Source organism: Strix uralensis, chromosome 1, assembly GCF_047716275.1.
Source record: "Strix uralensis isolate ZFMK-TIS-50842 chromosome 1, bStrUra1, whole genome shotgun sequence".
In the NCBI taxonomy this organism is placed as follows: domain Eukaryota; kingdom Metazoa; phylum Chordata; class Aves; order Strigiformes; family Strigidae; genus Strix; species Strix uralensis.
Genome location: NC_133972.1, coordinates 73,916,061 through 73,936,220, shown reverse-complemented (window position 1 = coordinate 73,936,220; position 20,160 = coordinate 73,916,061). Strand labels below are relative to the sequence as shown.

Here is a 20,160-nt window from a genome sequence, read left to right as displayed (position 1 = left end):
TAGAAAATGAGGCTCTGGTTTGACATGGTGCAGTCTTCAAAAACTGATGCTGGCTGTCTCCCACCATGGCACTTCCCCCTCTGCTGTCTTCGCAAAGCCCTGTGCTGGCTGTGACCTAACGCTTAGCACTGTTATGCTCTTACAAGGTAACACTCTGAGGTTTTTTTTTTTAATTGGTGCCAGTTTCTTTCCCCAAGAACTGAAGCCACTTGCCCCAAGGGGCATGGGGATGTCCCACTGCTCCCGCTCAGCAGTGCTCAGCATGGACATGTCACCCACAAGGGATAACCAGGCAGCAAATCATTTCTGTTTTGGAGGAGGACTAGGTTTCTGCTGGTTATGAGCCCTTGAGCCTGCTCCCTGCGGGGCCTGATGAGGACCCATTGGTCCCGTGCTGCCCACACTAGGGCAGCAGGCAGAGCACAGGGTTGGAGGGAGGACGCAGGAGAAGAGGTGGTAGCAGTGACCTGTTAGATCCAGGTAGCTGTGTGGTCAAAACAACCCATTAAGGGGTATGGGCTATAGTTTCCTGTTTGCACCTTTTCCATCTGTATTTTTTCCAACTCATTTGCTTTTTTTCTAGTCTTCTGTAAGCATATCTGCCTCCAACCTCTTTTTAAAAGTTAATCCCTGAAATCGAGTATTGTAAAGTAAATTGCATCAGGTCCTGCCTACTTGAAAACACTTAGCTTATCCTAGGAGTTTTTTTAAACTATTTTCCTCTAGAGACAAGTGTTCTTATGAAGACATTCTTGTGGGTTTGCCTCTGATGTTAATTGTGGTAGCTATCTCGGTTTCTTTTTTTTTAAAAAGGGATCACATCTAAAAGGGCATAATTACACAGGAGTCAAGGTACCACCTGTTTTTAGTGGTCTGCACTGAACAGTGAATCTGTAGCTGTATCTACATCAGGAATTTCTCATAGTATTGGATGAGAAAATTGAGTCAAAACAGTTGATGTCACATTTCTTATGTCTCCACCAAGGGCTTACGTAGGTGTCTGGTTCAGCTCAATAGGATGCTTTCCTGTTACTTTTATGTCTCTTGCTGGATGTATCAATTTGTGGCTTTACCTGTCTCATTGCCCCATGTTTTGTGATCCTTTCACAATCCCTCTGAGGAATCTGACTTTTGTTTATCGCACTCAGGTTTCACATAGGTGGGAAGTTCTTAATCCATATGCTTCCTATCTTTCCCTGTCATTGGATGCTTTGTGCTGGTGTCCTTTGGCTTGCTACTTCTTAGCAGGTTGCACATACTTTGTCAGAAGATTCTGCATGCCATGATTGATCAAACAATGCAAGTAAAGACAAATGATACAAATTTGTACAAATAGCACAAATAATGAATATAGTGCTGTAGCAAAAATAAATTACGCAAATCAAGAGGGTTTTTTTTTTTAAGAGGGTCACTGATTCTGCTGATTGTTGAATGCAGATTTTGAGATTTCTGAAGGGAAGTCTGGTATCAGAAAGCACTATGAATAATTTTGGAGATGGGAGAGAGAAACTGTGAGTCACCTAGGATCTCTAGTGCAAAGAAGGCGGCACTAGAAAATATTTGGTCTGTAAGTCAGGGAAGAAGAAATTGAGAGAATATACCACTTCAGTCCTGCATTTTATCAGTTTGTAAAACAGGAAGGGGAAGAGTACACTTGCTGAGTGATGTGTAACATCTGGCCAGAAATTAAACATTCCCCAGGGTTTGCTCAAATTGCCTCTCAGTAACTTCACCAAGCTCTCTTAACATCCCCCCCCCCCATGCACGGACGGGCTTGTGCTGCTGTGCGTGGCCAAAGGATGCTGTTTGTGTTTTCACACTACCAAATCTGATTATTTGAAGTTCACAGGAGAAAGTTGTAAGTGTTTAACCACAAATGCAGGGGCAAAATACTGTTCATGTCTTGCAAACAAGTTGAGACAAAAAGGTTTGATGTGTAGCCCAAACCTAAATTTCTCTTCTGATGGAGAAAGCTGTTGCAAATCTCTGGATTTTAAGTCTTTAGCATTTCCCCTCCTTCTCACACCTGGTTTTGAGATTCTCTTTTATCTTTAATTGTATCCCTTTGGCCTAGTCTTCCCACGCCCTGAATTGTTCCCTTTTCACCCCTCCTTCCTTTTCTCTTATAGCTCTCAGGGTGGAGAAACACTTACTTAAAAAAGTGTGAAATGTATTTCTCCCTGTGGAATAGCTGTAATCTCAATTTAATCCAATTAGGTTGGCTAAACATATTAGCTGGATGCTTTTGTTAACAGTTGACCTTTTTAGAATCTGTGTCCTTGGATTACAGAGCCCATGTCTCAGGGAGAGGAGCAGAGGTGTTTCATGTCATTAGAAGCTGCCACCGACGGGCTGCCGGGAGCCCAGTGCCTGTGTTGGTTAGAAGGATGCAGTTAGTTCAGTTTTGCTCTGTGACCAATGAATTAGCGCCTTGCCCCTCCGCACAAAATATAGAGAACAGTGGTTTGAGTGCTCTGCACATGCTGTTACATCTCAGGCTTATATGACTTTCCATGTGCTTTAACTCACTGTTTAATAAGTTTGAGGTTTGCAAACGGAGTCCAGTACAAAGATGTTAGTTAGCTATCCTTAAATAAATGCATATAAATTAATTTATTTAGAGCCTTCTGTTGATCACAGACACAACGTAAAACAAATAAGCTAAATACACAATACAGAACTACCTGTCTACAACTCCATAGCAGAATGTATTATTTTAACTTGTTTCACTGAGGAGCAGAATATGATCCAAGCCCTTGGGGCAAGTCTGAAGACCAAGCAAATAAAGTGTTCTGAATTATTCTACCTAACTGAATAAACAACATTATTCAGAAACAGTTATTTGGCTAAATTTCATTAGACATAAAACTTCTTTTTCTTCTTTTTCCTCTGTCTTCCTAGATAATGTTCTTTCTATTGCTAGGATAACGAGTACCCTCAGATTTAATTTCAGTAACCTGAGTAGCATGGCAGGGTATAGAATTGTTTCCAAAGATAGTAGATTGTGTTTCTGTCTAGGAACAAAATTCATATTGGTGGTGGTTTTCATTGCAGTTTGTGTTGCATAGTTTAAGTTTCATTCATTATTTTTATTATTCAAGATGTACACAGCTTTCCTTTGACCTGAATGCAACATTTAGCTGATTTTTAGGCATTGTCTTTCTAATACTACTTTTGCTCCATCGTGCTTTTTTGTAGGCAGCTTTAATGCAAATGTGCTAGTTAATGTGAAATAAATGTAAGGGTTGTGCTTTCAATGAGGACAAAAATTGTTGAGAAGCAGAGGAGAACAGTTGTCCAGTGCTGCTCTTGATGTCATGTCTTCTATTTCATTGATAGAAAGTTTATAGTAGTGGAAGTTACTGGTCCTCTCAAAGCCATCCTTTCAAATGGTGAAGGAAGAACGTAACTTGCACTAATACTACCTGTGCACAAACTTAAATGGATAATAAGGAATTCTTCAAAAGAAATGTAGCTTTGTGGGTGCATATGTGTGCATGAGAGATTCTTTTTGTTTTACTTAACTGAAAAGTTCTCAACTCAAGTAAGGGTAGAAATCTTTCATGGGTATTGAAGGTCCAGACTAGACTTGAAGTAGATCATACAAATTTTCAAATTTAAAAAAAAATTGCTGAATTTTCCAATAAAAACTCCATCAATCTAGCCTTTGAGACTGAGTCCACTTTAGGATTATGGTTAATATTCAGATTCCCTTGTGATGACTATGGGGTATGAACCTGTACTGATACCTTGCTGTGAAAAGTTCACTGCTGTCTGCCTTTCCTATAGCCCCAATATTATGTTTGATAAAGTGAAATACTCTTCTTAACAATCCATCAATTAAAAAAAATACTGTTTTTTTTAACAGGCAAAACGAAGGCTGGAGCTAGGAGAAAGCGGCCACCAGTATCTTGCTGAAGGACTAAAGACTCCAAAGGGAAAAGGAAGAGCTGCGACAAGAAGTCCAGACAGTCCAAAAAGTAAGGGAACCTGTAAATAACACGCTGTATGGCACAGAGTTTTTTATTTTACTAGCTTGACATCAGAGCGAACCAGTACAACAGGCTGTGTTACCTAGCTAAAAGAATGTGTTTATTACTATCCTCACCTGGATGTACATGCGACATACTCAAACCCACAGCCAGGCAGTGGACAGGTTTGCAGCATGCATGGGTTGGTGCAGAGCTGCTGAGAGGCTGCAGAGTCTCCTGGCTGCCAGGTCTGTCTCTCTGTCAGCCAAGCAGCTTCTCAGTCCAGGACCTCCTCTTCAGCCAAGGATGCCAAGTTGGGGATACCTAGGAGAGGTAGATGATGAGGAATGAAGGGAATGATGGGATCAAACACACAATTATTAGACAAGGCTAACCAGGCCACCCTCCTCCTTCCCCGCTGAAGTCACAACAGCTGATTGACAGAGCTTCTTCCCCCAGGCAGGGATTTGCAAAGAGCAGTAACTGTGCCTCAGCAGCATTGCACACTAAATGCTTTTTGTGGGCTCTGAGCTGCCTTCTCTCCCTGCAATATGACTAGATTATTTCTGCCACTGCTTAGTTGCTGCAAGTATTAATTTTTGCACATCTGTATTGCCTCAGGCAGTAGGTTTCATGCAACACAAGCTGGGGGTTGTAGCCTTGCCATCTTGTTTGGGGGATTTCAGCAGGAGAATTGGGCTTGCTGACGGAGGCAAACAGGGAAAGGGGAGAACTGGGGCAGCAGTGGTAGTGATGGGAGCAAGAGATGTGAAGGTATACTTACTTGTCCCACCTCACCAGTCTAAGTGCTTGTTTCTCTTTATTGAGGCAGATAGGAAACGTGAAACTAGCTGAAGACACGAACTTAAAGCGGACAAGTTAAACAACCACAGTTGTCTTAATTAAAATAAACTTCATTAAGCTAAATGAAGTCCCTTTTAAATTGAAGTGCGCTTTTACAGAAGCTCAGTACCATTTGGAGCATGAAGTGCTGCTGCAGTGTTGGTAAGGCTGTACAGGGAACTTCTTGGTGCATGACCAGGAGCCCATGCCATTTTAGGTGGGGGTCAAGTAGCCTTTTGCCCTTATCACTCTGATCCTCTTATTCTTTTCCAAACCCCAAAGGAAAAACAAACAGAAACCATCCTGCTCTGAATTCACAAGGTCACCTAAGAGATGTGAATATTCCTCCATTTCCCAGTGCAGAAAAGCCCTGAATCTACCAAGGAATGAGATACAGCTAGCTGGTTTTCTTTGCAAACAGGCAATGACTTGCTTTTCATTGAAAAGCCATCATATTCTTCAGAATATTTCAGAGTAGTCTAACAGTTCGCTTACAGGTAGGATTTCAGTTTTGACTGACTTCTGCAATTAAATTCTGAACCTCAAAAACATGAAAAAGACCACCACATCGGCCGAAGATCTGTCCTGCATAATACTTGAAGTGAATGAAAGGTTGGAGATGTACCAGCCCAACAGACTTCCAGTAGTGGCTGTCTCATTTCCCTTGATGCAAAGGCATTGAACACTTAGAATTAGAAATTATTCTGATCTAAGTATTTAAACTCTTAAAAGCACATCTATTAAGTATATAGATGCTGCATTTGTGGATGAAAACAGTGAGTAGTCTAGTGAGTAGTCTAGTAAGATCCAAACTGTTTGCTGACTTCTAATTTGGAAGGAGTGGATGCTCTTGCCCAGTTTGAGCATTGTTTGGTTATGGAGAAATCATGATTATAAACTGTATCTTACATCAGTTGCCTCTAATTCACTTGAGTTTTTTGTAAGCCATGGAGTCTGGTGCTGATGGAATCTGTCATTGTGGTCACCCACTGAAGTACACCTAAGTCCTGCTTAATTGCATGTGAAACACTGATCTTACAGGAGAGGAAAATCAAACCCTGATGAAAGCTGGCTATCAGCCTGATGAAGGAGAGTCATAGGGGAATTTTTGGTATTGCTGCCAGGATAAATAGATACTAAAAATACTATTAAGAATTCACATAGTGAAAGCCTAAGTAGAATATTGCTATATGTATCTGTCAGACTAAAGGAAATATTTGCATTTAAAAAAAGCATGTATTTGCTCATGTACCTGTGACTTTTGGAAAAGTACATCTTGAAATACAAATAAATACCCAGTGGCAAGTTGTTCTTAATGCAGAAGTTTGAGAGATTTCTTCAGTAAAAATGAAAGAAATATCTGTAATATGCATCCTTGAATTTCTGGATGCTGCTTTTGGAACCAAAATGAGAAAAACTGATTTGTTGGGGGTTGGTTTTTTTTTTTTCTTTCCAAGCTCCAAAATCTCCTTCAGAAAAGACTCGGTATGATACGTCACTTGGCCTTCTTACAAAGAAGTTCATTCAGTTGCTGAGCCAATCTCCTGATGGGGTCTTAGATTTGAACAGAGCAGCAGAGGTCCTCAAGGTGCAAAAAAGGAGGATTTATGATATCACCAATGTACTGGAAGGCATCCATCTCATTAAGAAAAAATCCAAAAACAACATTCAGTGGATGTGAGTATTCATTATCCTTTTTCTGTTCCTGCTGGCTGATTTCAGAGCAGTAGTATTTTTCTTCTCCCACCTTCCATTCTAACATTTTGCTCCAAGCAATCATCCAAAATGCCTTCCATCAGGATAAAGCTTTCTTTTTCAGTTAAGACAGGTTTTCGATGTAGAAATAGCATTTGTCAGGGAAATTAGAAACCAGCATTTTGTCTGAATACTGATTTAACTCACTTGCTTCTGCAAGAGGAGTAATTTTTTAAGTACTTACTTCTGCTTTCCTCAGTCTTTTACAGGATGTGTTTGGAGGGGAGCTAGAAGCAAGATTTTGGAAGTGCTTAGAAATATTCAACTTTTCCATCTCGGTAGCAGTTCCAAAATGTGTTGTTGTGATAAACTACACTTTGCAGGAAAAGCATCTTTTAATGTTGACTTGCTATGGGCAGGTTTAGGAAGAAAGGGCTAAGAACTTGATCTGCAGTGTAAAACCCTGCCTCTTCCCTTTCCCACAGCATAGGGTCAAGTTTTACAAATGCTGAAAGGGTGTCTGTTGTCTTTGCATCCGTAGGGGCTGCAGTCTATCAGAGGACGGTGGCATGCTGGCACAGCGTCAGGGCCTCACAAAGGAGGTGACCGAACTGACTCAGGAAGAGAAGAAACTGGATGAGCTAATCCAAAGCTGCACCCTGGACCTCAAGCTGCTAACGGAGGACTCGGAGAATCAGAGATATCCTTTTTCCCAAAACCTCAGAGGTGGTCAGTGTCCTTGCTGTGCCCTGTAATACTAGGAGAATTCCTCTATGTAATGTGATACAAAGCATCAGAAATTTCAATAAGTTGGCTAATGGGTGTTAATGTAGCTCTATATAAAAGTTACTTAAGCCACTTGCACCTCTAATGCTTCTGGAATGTAAGAAAAAAAAATAGGTGATATACATAGGAACCCATTAACATCTGTGTTAACATAGAGTAGAATCAAAAATCTACCTGACTGAATGACAACATCCAACAACCTGGTGCTTTTTCGACTATTTTGAGCCTAGAGCAAACCCTGTTTTTATGTGTGCAGAAATTGTAAAGGCATGCAAAGTCTTTGCTATGGTAACAGAAGTGTGTGTGTGTACTCATTACTTTTTTTTTTTTTGCTTTAAACTGATGTGTATATAAATTACAGACATGGGGAGGAAAATAAAGTTGGGAGTCAGTCTGAAACTTGCAACAAATTTTCAGATTCCTCTGGTTAGAGAATCTATAATAGAATATCATAGATAAAGATTTTATGGGCTCTCAAAATATTTTAGACTAAATTATTTAATGATAATGCTCATTTGCATAAGGTTCATATGACAGTTGGTATTTTGGCTGTTAATAGCCCTTGTAATTAACCAATTCTCATTTTCACTAGATTTCCCACCTGTTAGCAACAGAAGAGAGCATTTTATTAAATGCTGATGTGGAAACTTACTACTTTATGTAGTTCTTGAGTAGTTCTTAAAGAACATCTAATAAAGTGGACTTATTCTTTGTTCTGAAGGATAGGAAATAACTATGATAGTGTCAGTAAAAAGTATGTGAAGTATGTAAATATTGTCTTTTGACTAGCTTTCATACACATTTGAGATGTAAGCAAAGATCACCAAGTGGCACCACGGGAGTAGGGTCAGCACTGCCTTCAGATAAGAGCTTGATCCATGAAGAGATTTAAGCAAGACAAAACTGAGCATTATGATTCTCTGTTTCTCTAGTGTTGATTCTTGCTGATCCCTGCCCTGCCGTTGCTGGCTCCCATGGGGATGCGTAAGGAGGGATCAGCATTAACAGCATGTTGGCCTTATGCTTTTGGATTTAGGAGAGCATATTCCCCAAATCCTTCTGTGACTCTAAGTTTACTGATTATACTAGTGATTATGGAGGGAGGAATGAAGAGGTGTGAAGCCCGGGGCTGACTCTGAGTGCATCCCAGTACTGCCTTTCACTCACTTTACTGAAGTCTGACCTGCTGAATACTCATGGAGATGAGAAGCTTCTTCCTTTACTTAATTGATGAAGACACAGTTTCTGCTTTTGAAGGTTGTTTTTTTTTTTTTTTTCCATCAAGATTAGGTAGCATGCTTCCTTGTTTCCCTTATAAATAGAATCAGAAAGTAATTGATTGCTACTTTGAATGTTTTGGGATATGCCCAGCATTAGCATGGGGAGCCTTTAGCTACAGCAATGAAGATTGTTGTTGTTTTATTTGAAAACTATGCAATCCTTTTCTTTGTTCGTATACCAACAGCCACCCTTGCTGTAATTTGTACTCTGCCTTTGCAAACCTTACTAAACAAGTGGTAAAAGCTTCGATAAAAGCCATTTGGGTGTGAAAGCTGACCTGTTGTTTTACCTCTTGACCCGTTTGGTCCAAGCTAGGTGTGAAATATATTGGTGTTTTGAGCCTGGGCAGTCTGTCTTGCATGTTACTGCGTGGTAATAGTGTGCATTTACCAAAATTGTTAACATTTACACCCCCAAAAAGTATAATAATAAATTAGAATTTTTATTTCTGTGGCATCAATATTAGGCTAGATACCTCACTAGAAAACTAAAGATCTGGAAGCGGTTGCATGTGACTGTGGCTGTTTCACGGGGGGTTTTTTGCGCAACCAAAAGCACTGTGACACCTTGGTTACATGGGTCGGTATGTGAGGTGCCACCGTGAAGTAACCCACCAAAACACTCATGTTCATTTGGACAAATTCATACTGAGCAGCAAAATATTCATATTAATTCAGTGCTTATGCAGAAATCGACCTTCTGAACTGTCAAGTTGTTTAAGGTAGATTAAACAGGTTTTTGAAATAATTTAATGTATTTATATATTAATTTATATTTTATAAATGTTTATGTGTTTATACATATATTGTATAGATGCTTACAAAACCCCTTCAAATGAAAACTGAAATTATGATTGTTGATGGCTTCAGAAGTACATTGTATATGCACATCTATAACATGCATCTGTAAATTCCTTTACATTTTTTCTGTGATTTCTAGTTCTCTGCATTTTGATAGCAAGTGTGTAAAAAAATTTTGCTTTGCACAGTCTGTGAGTATTTTCAGGTTGTGGAGCTTTAGCTTGGGTAGCTTTATGCGTGTAAAGGAGAGGAGAGAGAAGCACTCAGCATGGAGAATCCCTTTTGTCGCTCAGTAGTGGCCCCAGCTGTTATATCAAAGAGAAGTTCTCAGAGTTTCACTACAATCCCCACCAGTGTAGAGAACAGAAGACTTTGGGCTAAGAGTGATGTAGCCATGAGAAAATGGAAAAATAATTCAAAGACTTCTGCCTCTTCTAATAGTCAAATATATTGTAACCTGGGTTGGAAAATTCCTTAACAGTGAATACATTAGCTTATGTGACATACCAAGATATTCGAAAAATTAGTGGCCTTAAAGACCAAACTGTTATAGTTGTGAAAGCTCCTCCAGAAACAAGACTTGAAGTGCCTGACCCAGTGGAGGTAAGGAGAACCTGCTGTTTCCTGCTAGGTTATGTATCGATTTGCTATAGATGGAACAAGTGTGTTGTGAGTCTTACTGTGGTAACTGATGCCCAAGTAGGATTTATTGGCATACAGTCCTATATTCATCTGTCTTACAAACTTCAGAGATGTGGGGTTTTTTTGTTAGATAGGAAGGGAAAACTTCAAAAGTATGTTTACACAGGGCAATCATTATTTGTTCCTTTTCTCTCAATTCCAGCTTTCCTTCAGAGTAATCCACACTATTTACAAATACTCTCTTTTGCCCTACTTTATGTAAAGAAGAGCTCTTCCTTGACAGTTGAAATTTCCTGTTTAAACCAAATAAAATCTTGCTCTTAAGATATTCAGGTCTTTTTTTGTTTTAGGTTTATGTAGTTTTAAAGTTCATGGATAACTCGGTGCCTTAAGCATCTTGATGCTTACTGATAGCCTAATTTATTGAGACATGTTTTCATGTAGGATTTTCTGTTCTGAAGTATTACAGTTATTGTGGAAACTTATGTTTTACTCCTAGAATCCATTCTTGCCCTTCATTCTTCCATCATCATCTTTGCTTCATTGACACTGATTTTACACATCTGTGTAAAACTTTGTATATTCTGCTAGTGCACTTTTTGTTTGCTATCATGAAGTCTGTAGGGGATGGGTATGTTTTTCCTTATTTTAAGTACTTCTATTTCTGAAGCTGTCTGTGTTCATCTCTGTCCCTCTTCTGTTGTCCTTTGCTACTCAAGCCACAGTCTCTGAGTGCTGACTTTTGTATGAGAGATGTCTGCCTCTCATTCTTTTGTTCTCATTTTTCTTTTCCTTATCTCAGGTAGTTGTCTAGGGTAATGTAGCTGCTTCCTTTACCTATGCAACAATTGCAGAGAAAAATGCTTCAGGTGGCTTTTCTTTGACGGTATCCTCAGGGAGTAGCTTTACTTTTCTTCATTCCTCTCATGGTTTAGTTGCTCCTGGAATTTTATTTCTCAGTAGCAAAAGTGTGGTGCTTTACAATTCCCGGTTGTTATGACAGACCCAAGTATGTTGGACAAAAATAAATAATTTGCACGAGCCACTGCTTTAGAGCTTCAAAAAGTGTACCTAATTTCTTCATTCAAGGAACAATTAGAGATAGGGCTAACCCCCTAACTCCTCTGTGTTGTGTTCATACCTCTGTGTGATTCCTTCATTCCTACCAGTGGGTGGGTTCCAGTGAGCCCAGGGCTTCCTGCTGCTGCTGCACGAACAGACTCTGGATTCCCTGTCACTTCTTTTCCTGAGAGTAGTGTTCATGTGCTTAGGCCCGTTATGGTTTCCATCCTTTTTATTTTTTTTTTTCTGTCTTTGTCCTTAATTTTCTGTTTGAACCTAGGTGCAGGTTTTGGAAGAATAAATCATTTTGCTGCAATGAGGAAGGGATATCTTTTATCAGTATCCATAAATATATACTTCTACTGTTGCTTGCTTTCCTGTTTCTTTCCCCTAGGTGTTACGCTTTGATTTTTAATTCAGTGAAATCAAGCAGGTAGAGAGAGATGCGCACAATCACTGAAATTAGCATCTAGACCGCCCTTATTCCCTCTACCCAACTTACTAATTTAATTTTCAGCTTCAGGCAGTAAAGTCCTATTTCTTTCTCTCATTTGCAGTTACATTTCAGTGTTTTCTTGCATACCTCAGTCACTCAACAGTACCTTCTCCAATTCCTGCTCTTCCCGGCTCCTTTTTTCTAATTACAGCATTGCCCTAAGTAGTCTTAACTGTTTTCTCTGCCCTGGGGAATCCCTGTTCAGTTGTTGTTCCCTGTATTTGTAAACACTGTCTATTATGTTACATAACTGTGAGAACGCAAGTAAAATGAGAAATTTTTTATCAAAGGGAACAATAAAATATATTTGAAGCAAGTCTGCAAAGAGGTACAGAATGCCTGCGTTCATGCTTTTTAAAACTATTAATGCAATACAGCTGGAGTGGGTTTATTTGTAACCAGAGTCATTTATGATTTTTCCATCATAACACAATGAGCAACTTTGCAGATTTTCTATGTCTATATATGTCATCTTTTCTTTATTGCATCAATGTGCGAAATTTAAGAAAATAACTTCTGGTGATGAATTAGGAGTTCCTGTTATTCAGAACCACCATCAAAATTGCTGCCTTGAGGGGGCAGAAGGACTTATATAAACAAGTTTGGGTGAAGAAAATGGCATCTGTTTTTCTTTTTTTGTTATTTGGAAAAACTTCCATGATAAACAGGTGCACTTACATATAGCTGTTCGAGTTCAGTGTGAGTAAGTGCTGAAGGTGTGTGGGGGAGTGGGAAAGGTGTTTTGGTGTCCTTTTAAAGCAGAAACATTTACACAAATGCATCCAATAATATTGTTACGAATAACAATAAAACCTGTGACTTCCATCACATAGCTCCATTCCATCAAAACCCTCCAGGTTATTGTGGTTGTAAGAAATTGTTAGGAGTCCAATCCTTTATGCCTCTGGTTACGATACAACACATAAAATGGTGGGCTTCTGAGATTTGTGCGCTACATACAGGGGGAAAAGCTTTTATGTTTTCTTCCAGTCTGCAAGATACATCAGCCAAGCCTTTCACATCTTCCAAAAAATGCATGGGGGATTTCAGGTTCTTTTAGTAAAAAATGTATTCAAACGCTCACATGCCAGTAAGAGTTTACTCTGTATTGTCACTATTCTGTTGTGTTCATTGGTATAACACCTTAATGATGTTTGTTTTGTTAGCAGAGTGCATTGATACATTTATCCAGTACTCAAGGACCTATTGAAGTTTATCTGTGCCCAGAGGAAAACGATGCCCTCAGTCCAATGAAAACCTACAGTCAGGATCACAATGGAAACATTTCCAAAACCATTTCCAAAGGTAAAATTGTTTCTTTGTAATACTAATGGCCTTCCTTCATGTTCTCGTTCAAGATTTCATTTTGAACTTTGGTTATCCAGCTCTTATTTTTTGGCTTTATTTTTCTAAGAAGTGAAAAGCTAAGGTATCGATTTTCCACTGTGCCTTTCTGACTTATATAGTGGAAAATATGTTTTCCTCTGCATCAGTTGTTTAAGATAAGTTTCCTGTTTGCTTATCATATGTAAACAAAGCTTATGCAATATTGAAGAAAGAAACAATTTTGTTCCTTCTGAGTTTTCAAATAGGACAGTAGCAGCAAAGATTGGCCTCAACACAAGAGGCAGAAATTTCTGTGTATGGGTATGTGCAGCTACACAGTGTTACTGATGACATGTGTTGCCTAGAAAGTTTTCCATTTGACTATGAATTCCACTGAAAAATGGGCATCTCTCACTATACTTGATTGAATTTTATCCCTGCCCCCCCCGGTAGTTGTTTAAACCTTGTAAAATAATATTTTAGTAGAAAAGTTGGTGGTGGTAGCAACATGAGCATTTTTGAGAAGCCCTTTGTAACACATCAAAAACGAGCTGGAAATTATATGGCGGCCATTTTTGTTGAAATGATGCTTTATGAAAGGCCCTTTATGCAGTGGCTACTTTGTTTGATCTGTGTCTGATATATCTAATGAGATTAAATGTGTCATCTTTTACTTTTTCCTCTCCTTTCTCTTACAGAAGTGGCTTCTGCTAACTCAGGACAAGGTGACTGCTCAGTAAATATGGCAACAATCTCTCCACTGGCTTCCCCAGCCAACCTTCTACAGCAGACCGAGGACCAAATTCCCTCAAACTTTGAAGGACCATTTGTGAATTTGCTGCCTCCACTGCTTCAGGAAGATTATTTGCTGAGCCTTGGGGATGAAGAAGGCATCAGTGACCTCTTTGATGCTTATGATTTAGAGAAGCTTCCTTCATTGGTGGATGAATTTATATACAGCTGATTCCCTTAAATGCTGTCCATATCTAAATCATGTTTTTAATGGCATCAAAAAACCTGCCGTCATTCAGTTGTCCCCTAATTACTATAAAATAGCATTATTAAGTAAACTAGGCTCTCGAACAGTACTGATGTTTTAATTAAATACTCCCTAAAATACTATAAACAAGTGAAGGCTTTTACAGCAAGGCCTTCTCCTTGACCCTGAGCTCCAACGCCTCGTGAGTCAGCACGTGCAAGCAGGTGACCATAAACGTTTTCTCTTCACACTCCCCCAGTCTCTGCTTACTGTGACAAAGTGGGCTTATGGAGAAGGGCTCAATGAACTGGTTTAGTCCTAAATAACAGTTTTATAATAGTATTTCAGGTCGTGCCTTCTGCAGAGAATGCATGTCTTTTGAGTGTCACAACATGGATTGTACCTGCAGTGAACATAAATATGAAGTAATGCAAAAGTGTGAAATGGGATTCTTCAGCTACTTGTGGGAATGTTTAAATTGCTGTCATAATGCTCATTTTGAGCTGTGTATATGTCTCATTATGAGGTCAAATACTTATGTCCTTAAAAGCTTTTAATAAAAAAATACACTGTAAATGTAGTGTATATTGCAAATATTGAAAAGTATAAAGTTCTGCCACTTCTCGTAGTAATCACAGATTTTTAAAAATGCTTGTGTGCGTGTGTGTGTGTGAAAGTAGTTTTTGTTGGTTGTTTTTTTAAACTAGAACGAAGATGCACAGTTCAATTTTACTGCCCCCAGTGTGCATTAGAACTGGTACATAAATTTTTGTGGTACTAAGTGGGGCTTTGTGTTAAGTGCCTACTAGAGATGCACTGTGGGTTTTTCCCTCTATGGAAAACACTTATGCCAAGCTTTGTTTGTTCAATATATCATATTTATCTCAGTGGGTTAGCTTCCTCTGCTTACAGCTTTTTATAATTCTCTTCGCCAGCAAAATGGGACTAATTTTTTTCCAAAGTACATAACTGTAAGTACCACATCAACTGAATTGCATTTATTTTTTGAAGATCTTTGGTAGTATAGTATAGTACCAATATTTATTTTTTTGAACGTGAGAGGAATTCTAAGAAGTCTTAAATATTTTTTTTTTTGAGTGTAAAATATGTTGCCATGTTCTGGGCTAAATTAATGTAATGTTGATTAGATGATGCCCATATAATCCTTTTGTTTGCATTACTGTTGTGCTTATCTGACATACTCAGAAAATTAGTACTATTTGTACTGTAGTAGAATATTATGTATGCAGGTTTTCTGGTACCATTGAGTTGCTGCTATGAAAGCTCACACATGAAAAGGCAAGAAGTCACAGTACTAATAAGGAAACTGTATGACTGTGTGAGTTTTGGAATATAACAAATGTATAAAGGGCAACACATAAAGAACTGTTAAACAGTGTTAAGTGTGTGTTTATATGTACAAATGTGTGCATAGATCATTCAGCAGTTGTATTTAAGTTGATATATGTTCTCAACTCACACTTTAGTTATCTAGCAGTTTTGTACAATAGAATTAATTTGTAAACACTGCCAGAATATTTTCTAGCTGGTTTGTAATTTTTTAAGAGTTTTTTTAGATGTGGATCTGTAAATAAAATTGTAGTATTTAAAGTTTTTGTCTTGTGGAAGAAGAAAGTAAAAGTTGTGTGAGCATGATTTGCGAGACAAAGGGGCACTTTTGCGGGGGAAGAGAAAATGAAGACTAACGCAGACCTTTTTTGTACAAATTAAACACTTGTCCAATGTGTGTGGGCAAAATACTAATCTAATTTAGCTTTGCATTGTATGCTAGTTTAAAAAAACCTCTGTAAAATACTGTACAAAAAAAAAAACCAACAAAAAAAGCTTTTATGGCGAGTTTTGTAAATAGATTTATTAAAGGATGACCTGTTCTCTAGCTGTGATCTTACCACTTCAAATGGATGTAATTTGAATAAATTTTGTATGGTAATGAATCAATAAAAAGGATTTTTTAAAGAGTTTAGATTTGTATACAGCTATTTAAATTCTTCTTACTCTTGGTGCCTATCATGCTGCTTCTTGGAACCTAGCTGTTACTATTTTCATTGTTAGTGCTCATACTCATTTGACATCAGATATGTTTCAATCCCATTTTTTTTATTATGCTAACAACAAATTCAGTGTTGGGGTGGTTTTTTTTTTTGTGCCAGAGTGAAACAAGAATGAGACATGTAAAGAGACATAGTAGGAGATCCAGAGGTTGGGATAACACAGGTTTATTTTTACTTGTTCCCCCATATGAATTATGAACAGACTTCTTGTGAACTTCATAGAAATGGGGTTATTCTAGGATTAAATAACATGAAAGCAATTGTTGAGGATCTGTTTAACCTTCCTACTGATACTTCTCCAGAAGTCTCCTAATAGTAGCTTTGAAAATAAGTTCTGTTTACTTGAGTCATCTCCTGCAGTCTCTTGCATGTTACATGCATTTACAAACTTGCACTCCCTTTCTGGTCTTGGTGCCGCACCTTTCTAGATGCACAGCCTTCAATTACTAAAAGAAAAAAAACTGATCAGGATAGTAAAATCACAGTAATATGGTTGTTTGCTTAAATGTTACACTTCTGAGCAAGTCATCTCTGTCTTGTCACCTTCCCTGCACACAAGGTTACCAGTTTATCTCTTTGTGCACCTGTCCATTCTGTACCTTCTGCACACAGCAGTACTGGAAGGAAGATGACAGGGAGGATCCTCTGTTCTTCTATATTCCAAATAAATAATAAAGGAGGGCTACAGGTCTGTGTTCTCTGACCTCCCTTTGAAGCAGAGATGACAATAAATGTCCTCTCTCTGTCCTACCTCTCATAGCTCCCTGGCCTCTTCTCAGTTTCTCTGTTCTGCTGCTCCCATAAGCACTTTTTTATTTGCCCCTAGAATCTGCTACTGCTTGCCAGGTTTCATGTCATTTTCTCTCTCTTTCCTCTGCTTTCTGTATCTGCTTTGTAAACCTTGGATGTGCTGAGCTGCAGGAGAAAAAAAAACCAGCTAGGTAAAGAACTTAATTCTGCTCCCCTGAGCTAGCACAGTGTACCCCAACATTATTCAGTGTACAAATACTAGTTTTGGGGCGGGGGGGGGTGTTTCTCAGGGCCCATATGTGCTGCCGGCAGATGGAAAGGGATTCTGAGAAATCTGTCAAAACTGGCCTGAATGACAGGTGATTACACACTCCTATACACAGAGGAGTTTAAAAAAAGGGTTCCTGCCCTTGAACCTCCAGTGGGAACTTGTCCACCTACAAATGACAGACATCATCGCTTTTTATTCTTTTTGACTTAGACCTGGAAGAGTAAATTACACCACTGATGCAGACATGGCCATTTTTGTTGTAGAAAGTAAGTATGAAAGATATGTAAAGTACTTTTTGTAGTATGAGACATTACTACATGTTTAGAAGCACCAAATTTTGCAGCATATGCCAATTTTTTCTGTATGTAACACAGTTATGCATAATGCCGTTAGTGTTCCTGGAGCCAACAATTCTCAAGATTACATGAACCAAGAGCCTGTATAGCAAAGTCAGTGGAATGATATTAACAAAAGCATAAACAAGTTGAATTCATTTCCCCGTTTTGCTTTTCTTGCTACAGAAAGATCTGCCTCTCTACAGCTAAGCAAAGAGCAGCAGAATGCGTTGCCTTTATCAAGTTTGGGAGTTTCTTCACGCACTTTTTTCTTTCTAAAACTTGACAGTGAGAAAGTGTCATATCTAACAGAAAAAACTGATTGCTATCAATTCTGAGTGGTGCTGAATGTTGCTAACAAATGACCAGACGGATTCTCCTAAATTGCAGGAATAGAGGACAAAATCTAATCTCTTGTATCTAACTTTAGGACTTCCTGCATGCCTTCCCACTTACTTTTCCACCCAGAATTGCATGTTAGTTATCAGAGAATAAGGTTGTCCTGTAAAAATTGGGCCCTCGCTTTCCCAGCTGTTTCCCTTCCCTAAGGATGTTAGTTGAGATGCTCTAAAACAACTAAGGATGTATCTTCTACTGACCGTAAGCTAAACCTGAGGTTTGTATTTTATTTTCCTCGTAGCTTTTGTATTTTCCAACCACCTACTCCTTCAAAACCTGTGACGACTTAAGATGGTAACCCAGGCTGAGGCTGGTCTCTTCGAGCCTACCAGCCCTGGAGAGTTGGAAGTGAGGTAAGCAGGCAACTCAGAAAGGATGTGTTCTGAAGCTGGAGCATGTACATTGCCAATCTCTAGAAGGCCAGTACTGGCACTTGTACTGCCAGCTCCTGTCTCTTAAAAAGGAGTTCTCCCAGGTGGGTATAGATAAGCTCTCTTCCTGAGGTCAGGAGGTGGTAGGGAATCATCTGCTTCCCTTCCTACCTGCTGCACTACCAGCAGTCTGCGTGCAGCTTTGTTATTACGAATATGCTACAAAGCAATTTAGATTTGTGAGCTTCAAAAGCACTTAAAGGTGCCTTCCATGTTGTGGCTACATCCTAGGACTGAACAGGACTGCGCCGGCACAAGGGCTGCTTGATATTATGAATTCTTGGCAGCGGGACAAGATAAGGACTCTGCCGGATCATGCTGAAACTGATCAGCATGGCCTATTTATGTCACTAGGTATGGGACTCAGGGGTTATTCCTGCCTGGGAGCTGCTCTTGGAGCTCACTGCCTCCCTAATGAGTAGTAGTTTGTCAGTCTTGGCCATCTGGAAATTTTTGGATGAGTCTTGCAGGCTATCTGTGCTTTGCTCCTTCAGTCAACCATAAAACAGTGCTGATGTCTGCCCGGTTTTGTTTAACCAGAGAGGTAACACTTGGCTAGTCAAGATAACTGTGGGGTAGTGCAGTGCAGTGCTCCCAGAATAGAGAAGTTTAATTCGAGGACTGCATGTGACATACTTTGAATACAGAAAACTGAAAAGAATCACTGACCTTATCAGGAAGCAGTTAAAATATTGATTGATAATATATATATAATATTACTTACTGACATACTAAGGACTATTTACACTGTACTATGAAGGAGGATGTCTGAAATAGATTAATGCAACCACTGATTTTAAAATGTTTTCCTCCATCAAAATGCTGCAAAAATAATGCATCACTGTCTCACTGAGAGTACCTCTGAAAAGTACTTGTGTGCTTAAACAAAGACCAATCACAAAGGCAAATGTTAAGCTCTAACAATGACTCTATCCCGAGGCCAGGGTGATATTAATAGTGCTCAGTCCTGCCTAGAATGATTTGTTCTTAAAGACTGATTTAAATGAAGCGCTTGTTTCTTTCTGTCCCATTCTCCTCTCCAAATCTCTCCTGTTACTTCGTTCTCATTGTTATCCTTTATTTGCCTGTGAACATTGTCAGATAAGCGTGACATAAAATCAGCATCAGTTTTTAAGAAAAAGGAGAGGGAGGGGAAGCGATATTCATAGGTAGAAGTTGCCAACTTTTATCTGCTAGCAGACCATTAGGCCTATTATGGAATACACTCAGGGCTTTCATTCACTTTCCCTCCAGTTCAAGGGAGACTGTAATCTGCTATCTGGAGAATAAAATAATGATTTGAAAGGCTCCTTCTAAAGAGAGTAACTTAATGATCGAAATGCAATTACAAGAAATGGTGATTTTTATATTCCAAAGCTGGCTACCTCAAAATAAAATGTTAAAGATACAATAATCTTTTCAGGTTAACTGTGTATATTAAAAACAAAGCAGTAATATTATGCTCACCCTCCAGAACAGTTTGATCAACAAGTAAACTACACGCTTAATAATGTCTGCTTAGAGCCCTAGCTTTAGCCATCCAAGTTTAAACACCCAGACTAATGTCTTCCAAAATATTAATCAGAAAAGTTGCCAATAGCCCCTAAATTGGAGGAAAACAATGCCAGAAACTTTAGACACCTAACATTAAACAAAAGTTGCTACTAGCACTGTATTTTGAGGAAAGTAATGACTAAAAATCAAAAAGTGTTGTGGCCATAGAGGAACGCATAGCTCATCATTCATTTGGATCAGATACATCAGAAACCAACTGTTTTAACTGGATACGTATTGCCGGACCTAATTTTCAGTTAAAATAAAGGCGAGTCTCCAAGGATTCGGGAACCTCGAGCAGAGGACGTGCGGCCTTGGCGCTCAGCTGATGCCCCGGCACTGGTTGTCTGCAGTTCTAACACAGCCACGGCGCACTGCTGGAGGAAATTCTCTTTTCACCTCTACGACTTCCCCTTCAGGCTGACAATACCCGATGTTGCCGCCGCCCGCCCGCTGGATGCCGCGCG

At 39.1% G+C, this 20,160-nt stretch overlaps 1 protein-coding gene across 1 annotated transcript in view; it reads left to right on the top strand.

Moving 5' to 3' along the window:
* Nucleotides 1–15,865, top strand: part of E2F3 (E2F transcription factor 3) — a 43,035-nt gene extending 27,170 nt beyond the window's left edge. The window contains exons 2-7 of the mRNA XM_074870859.1: nucleotides 3,869–3,980; nucleotides 6,272–6,491; nucleotides 7,051–7,211; nucleotides 9,867–9,979; nucleotides 12,743–12,881; nucleotides 13,601–15,865. Coding sequence (XP_074726960.1) covers nucleotides 3,869–3,980; nucleotides 6,272–6,491; nucleotides 7,051–7,211; nucleotides 9,867–9,979; nucleotides 12,743–12,881; nucleotides 13,601–13,866 — 1,011 coding nt within the window. The 3' untranslated portion in view covers nucleotides 13,867–15,865. The remainder of the gene's footprint in view (nucleotides 1–3,868; nucleotides 3,981–6,271; nucleotides 6,492–7,050; nucleotides 7,212–9,866; nucleotides 9,980–12,742; nucleotides 12,882–13,600) is intronic.
* Nucleotides 15,866–20,160: the final 4,295 nt, after the last annotated feature.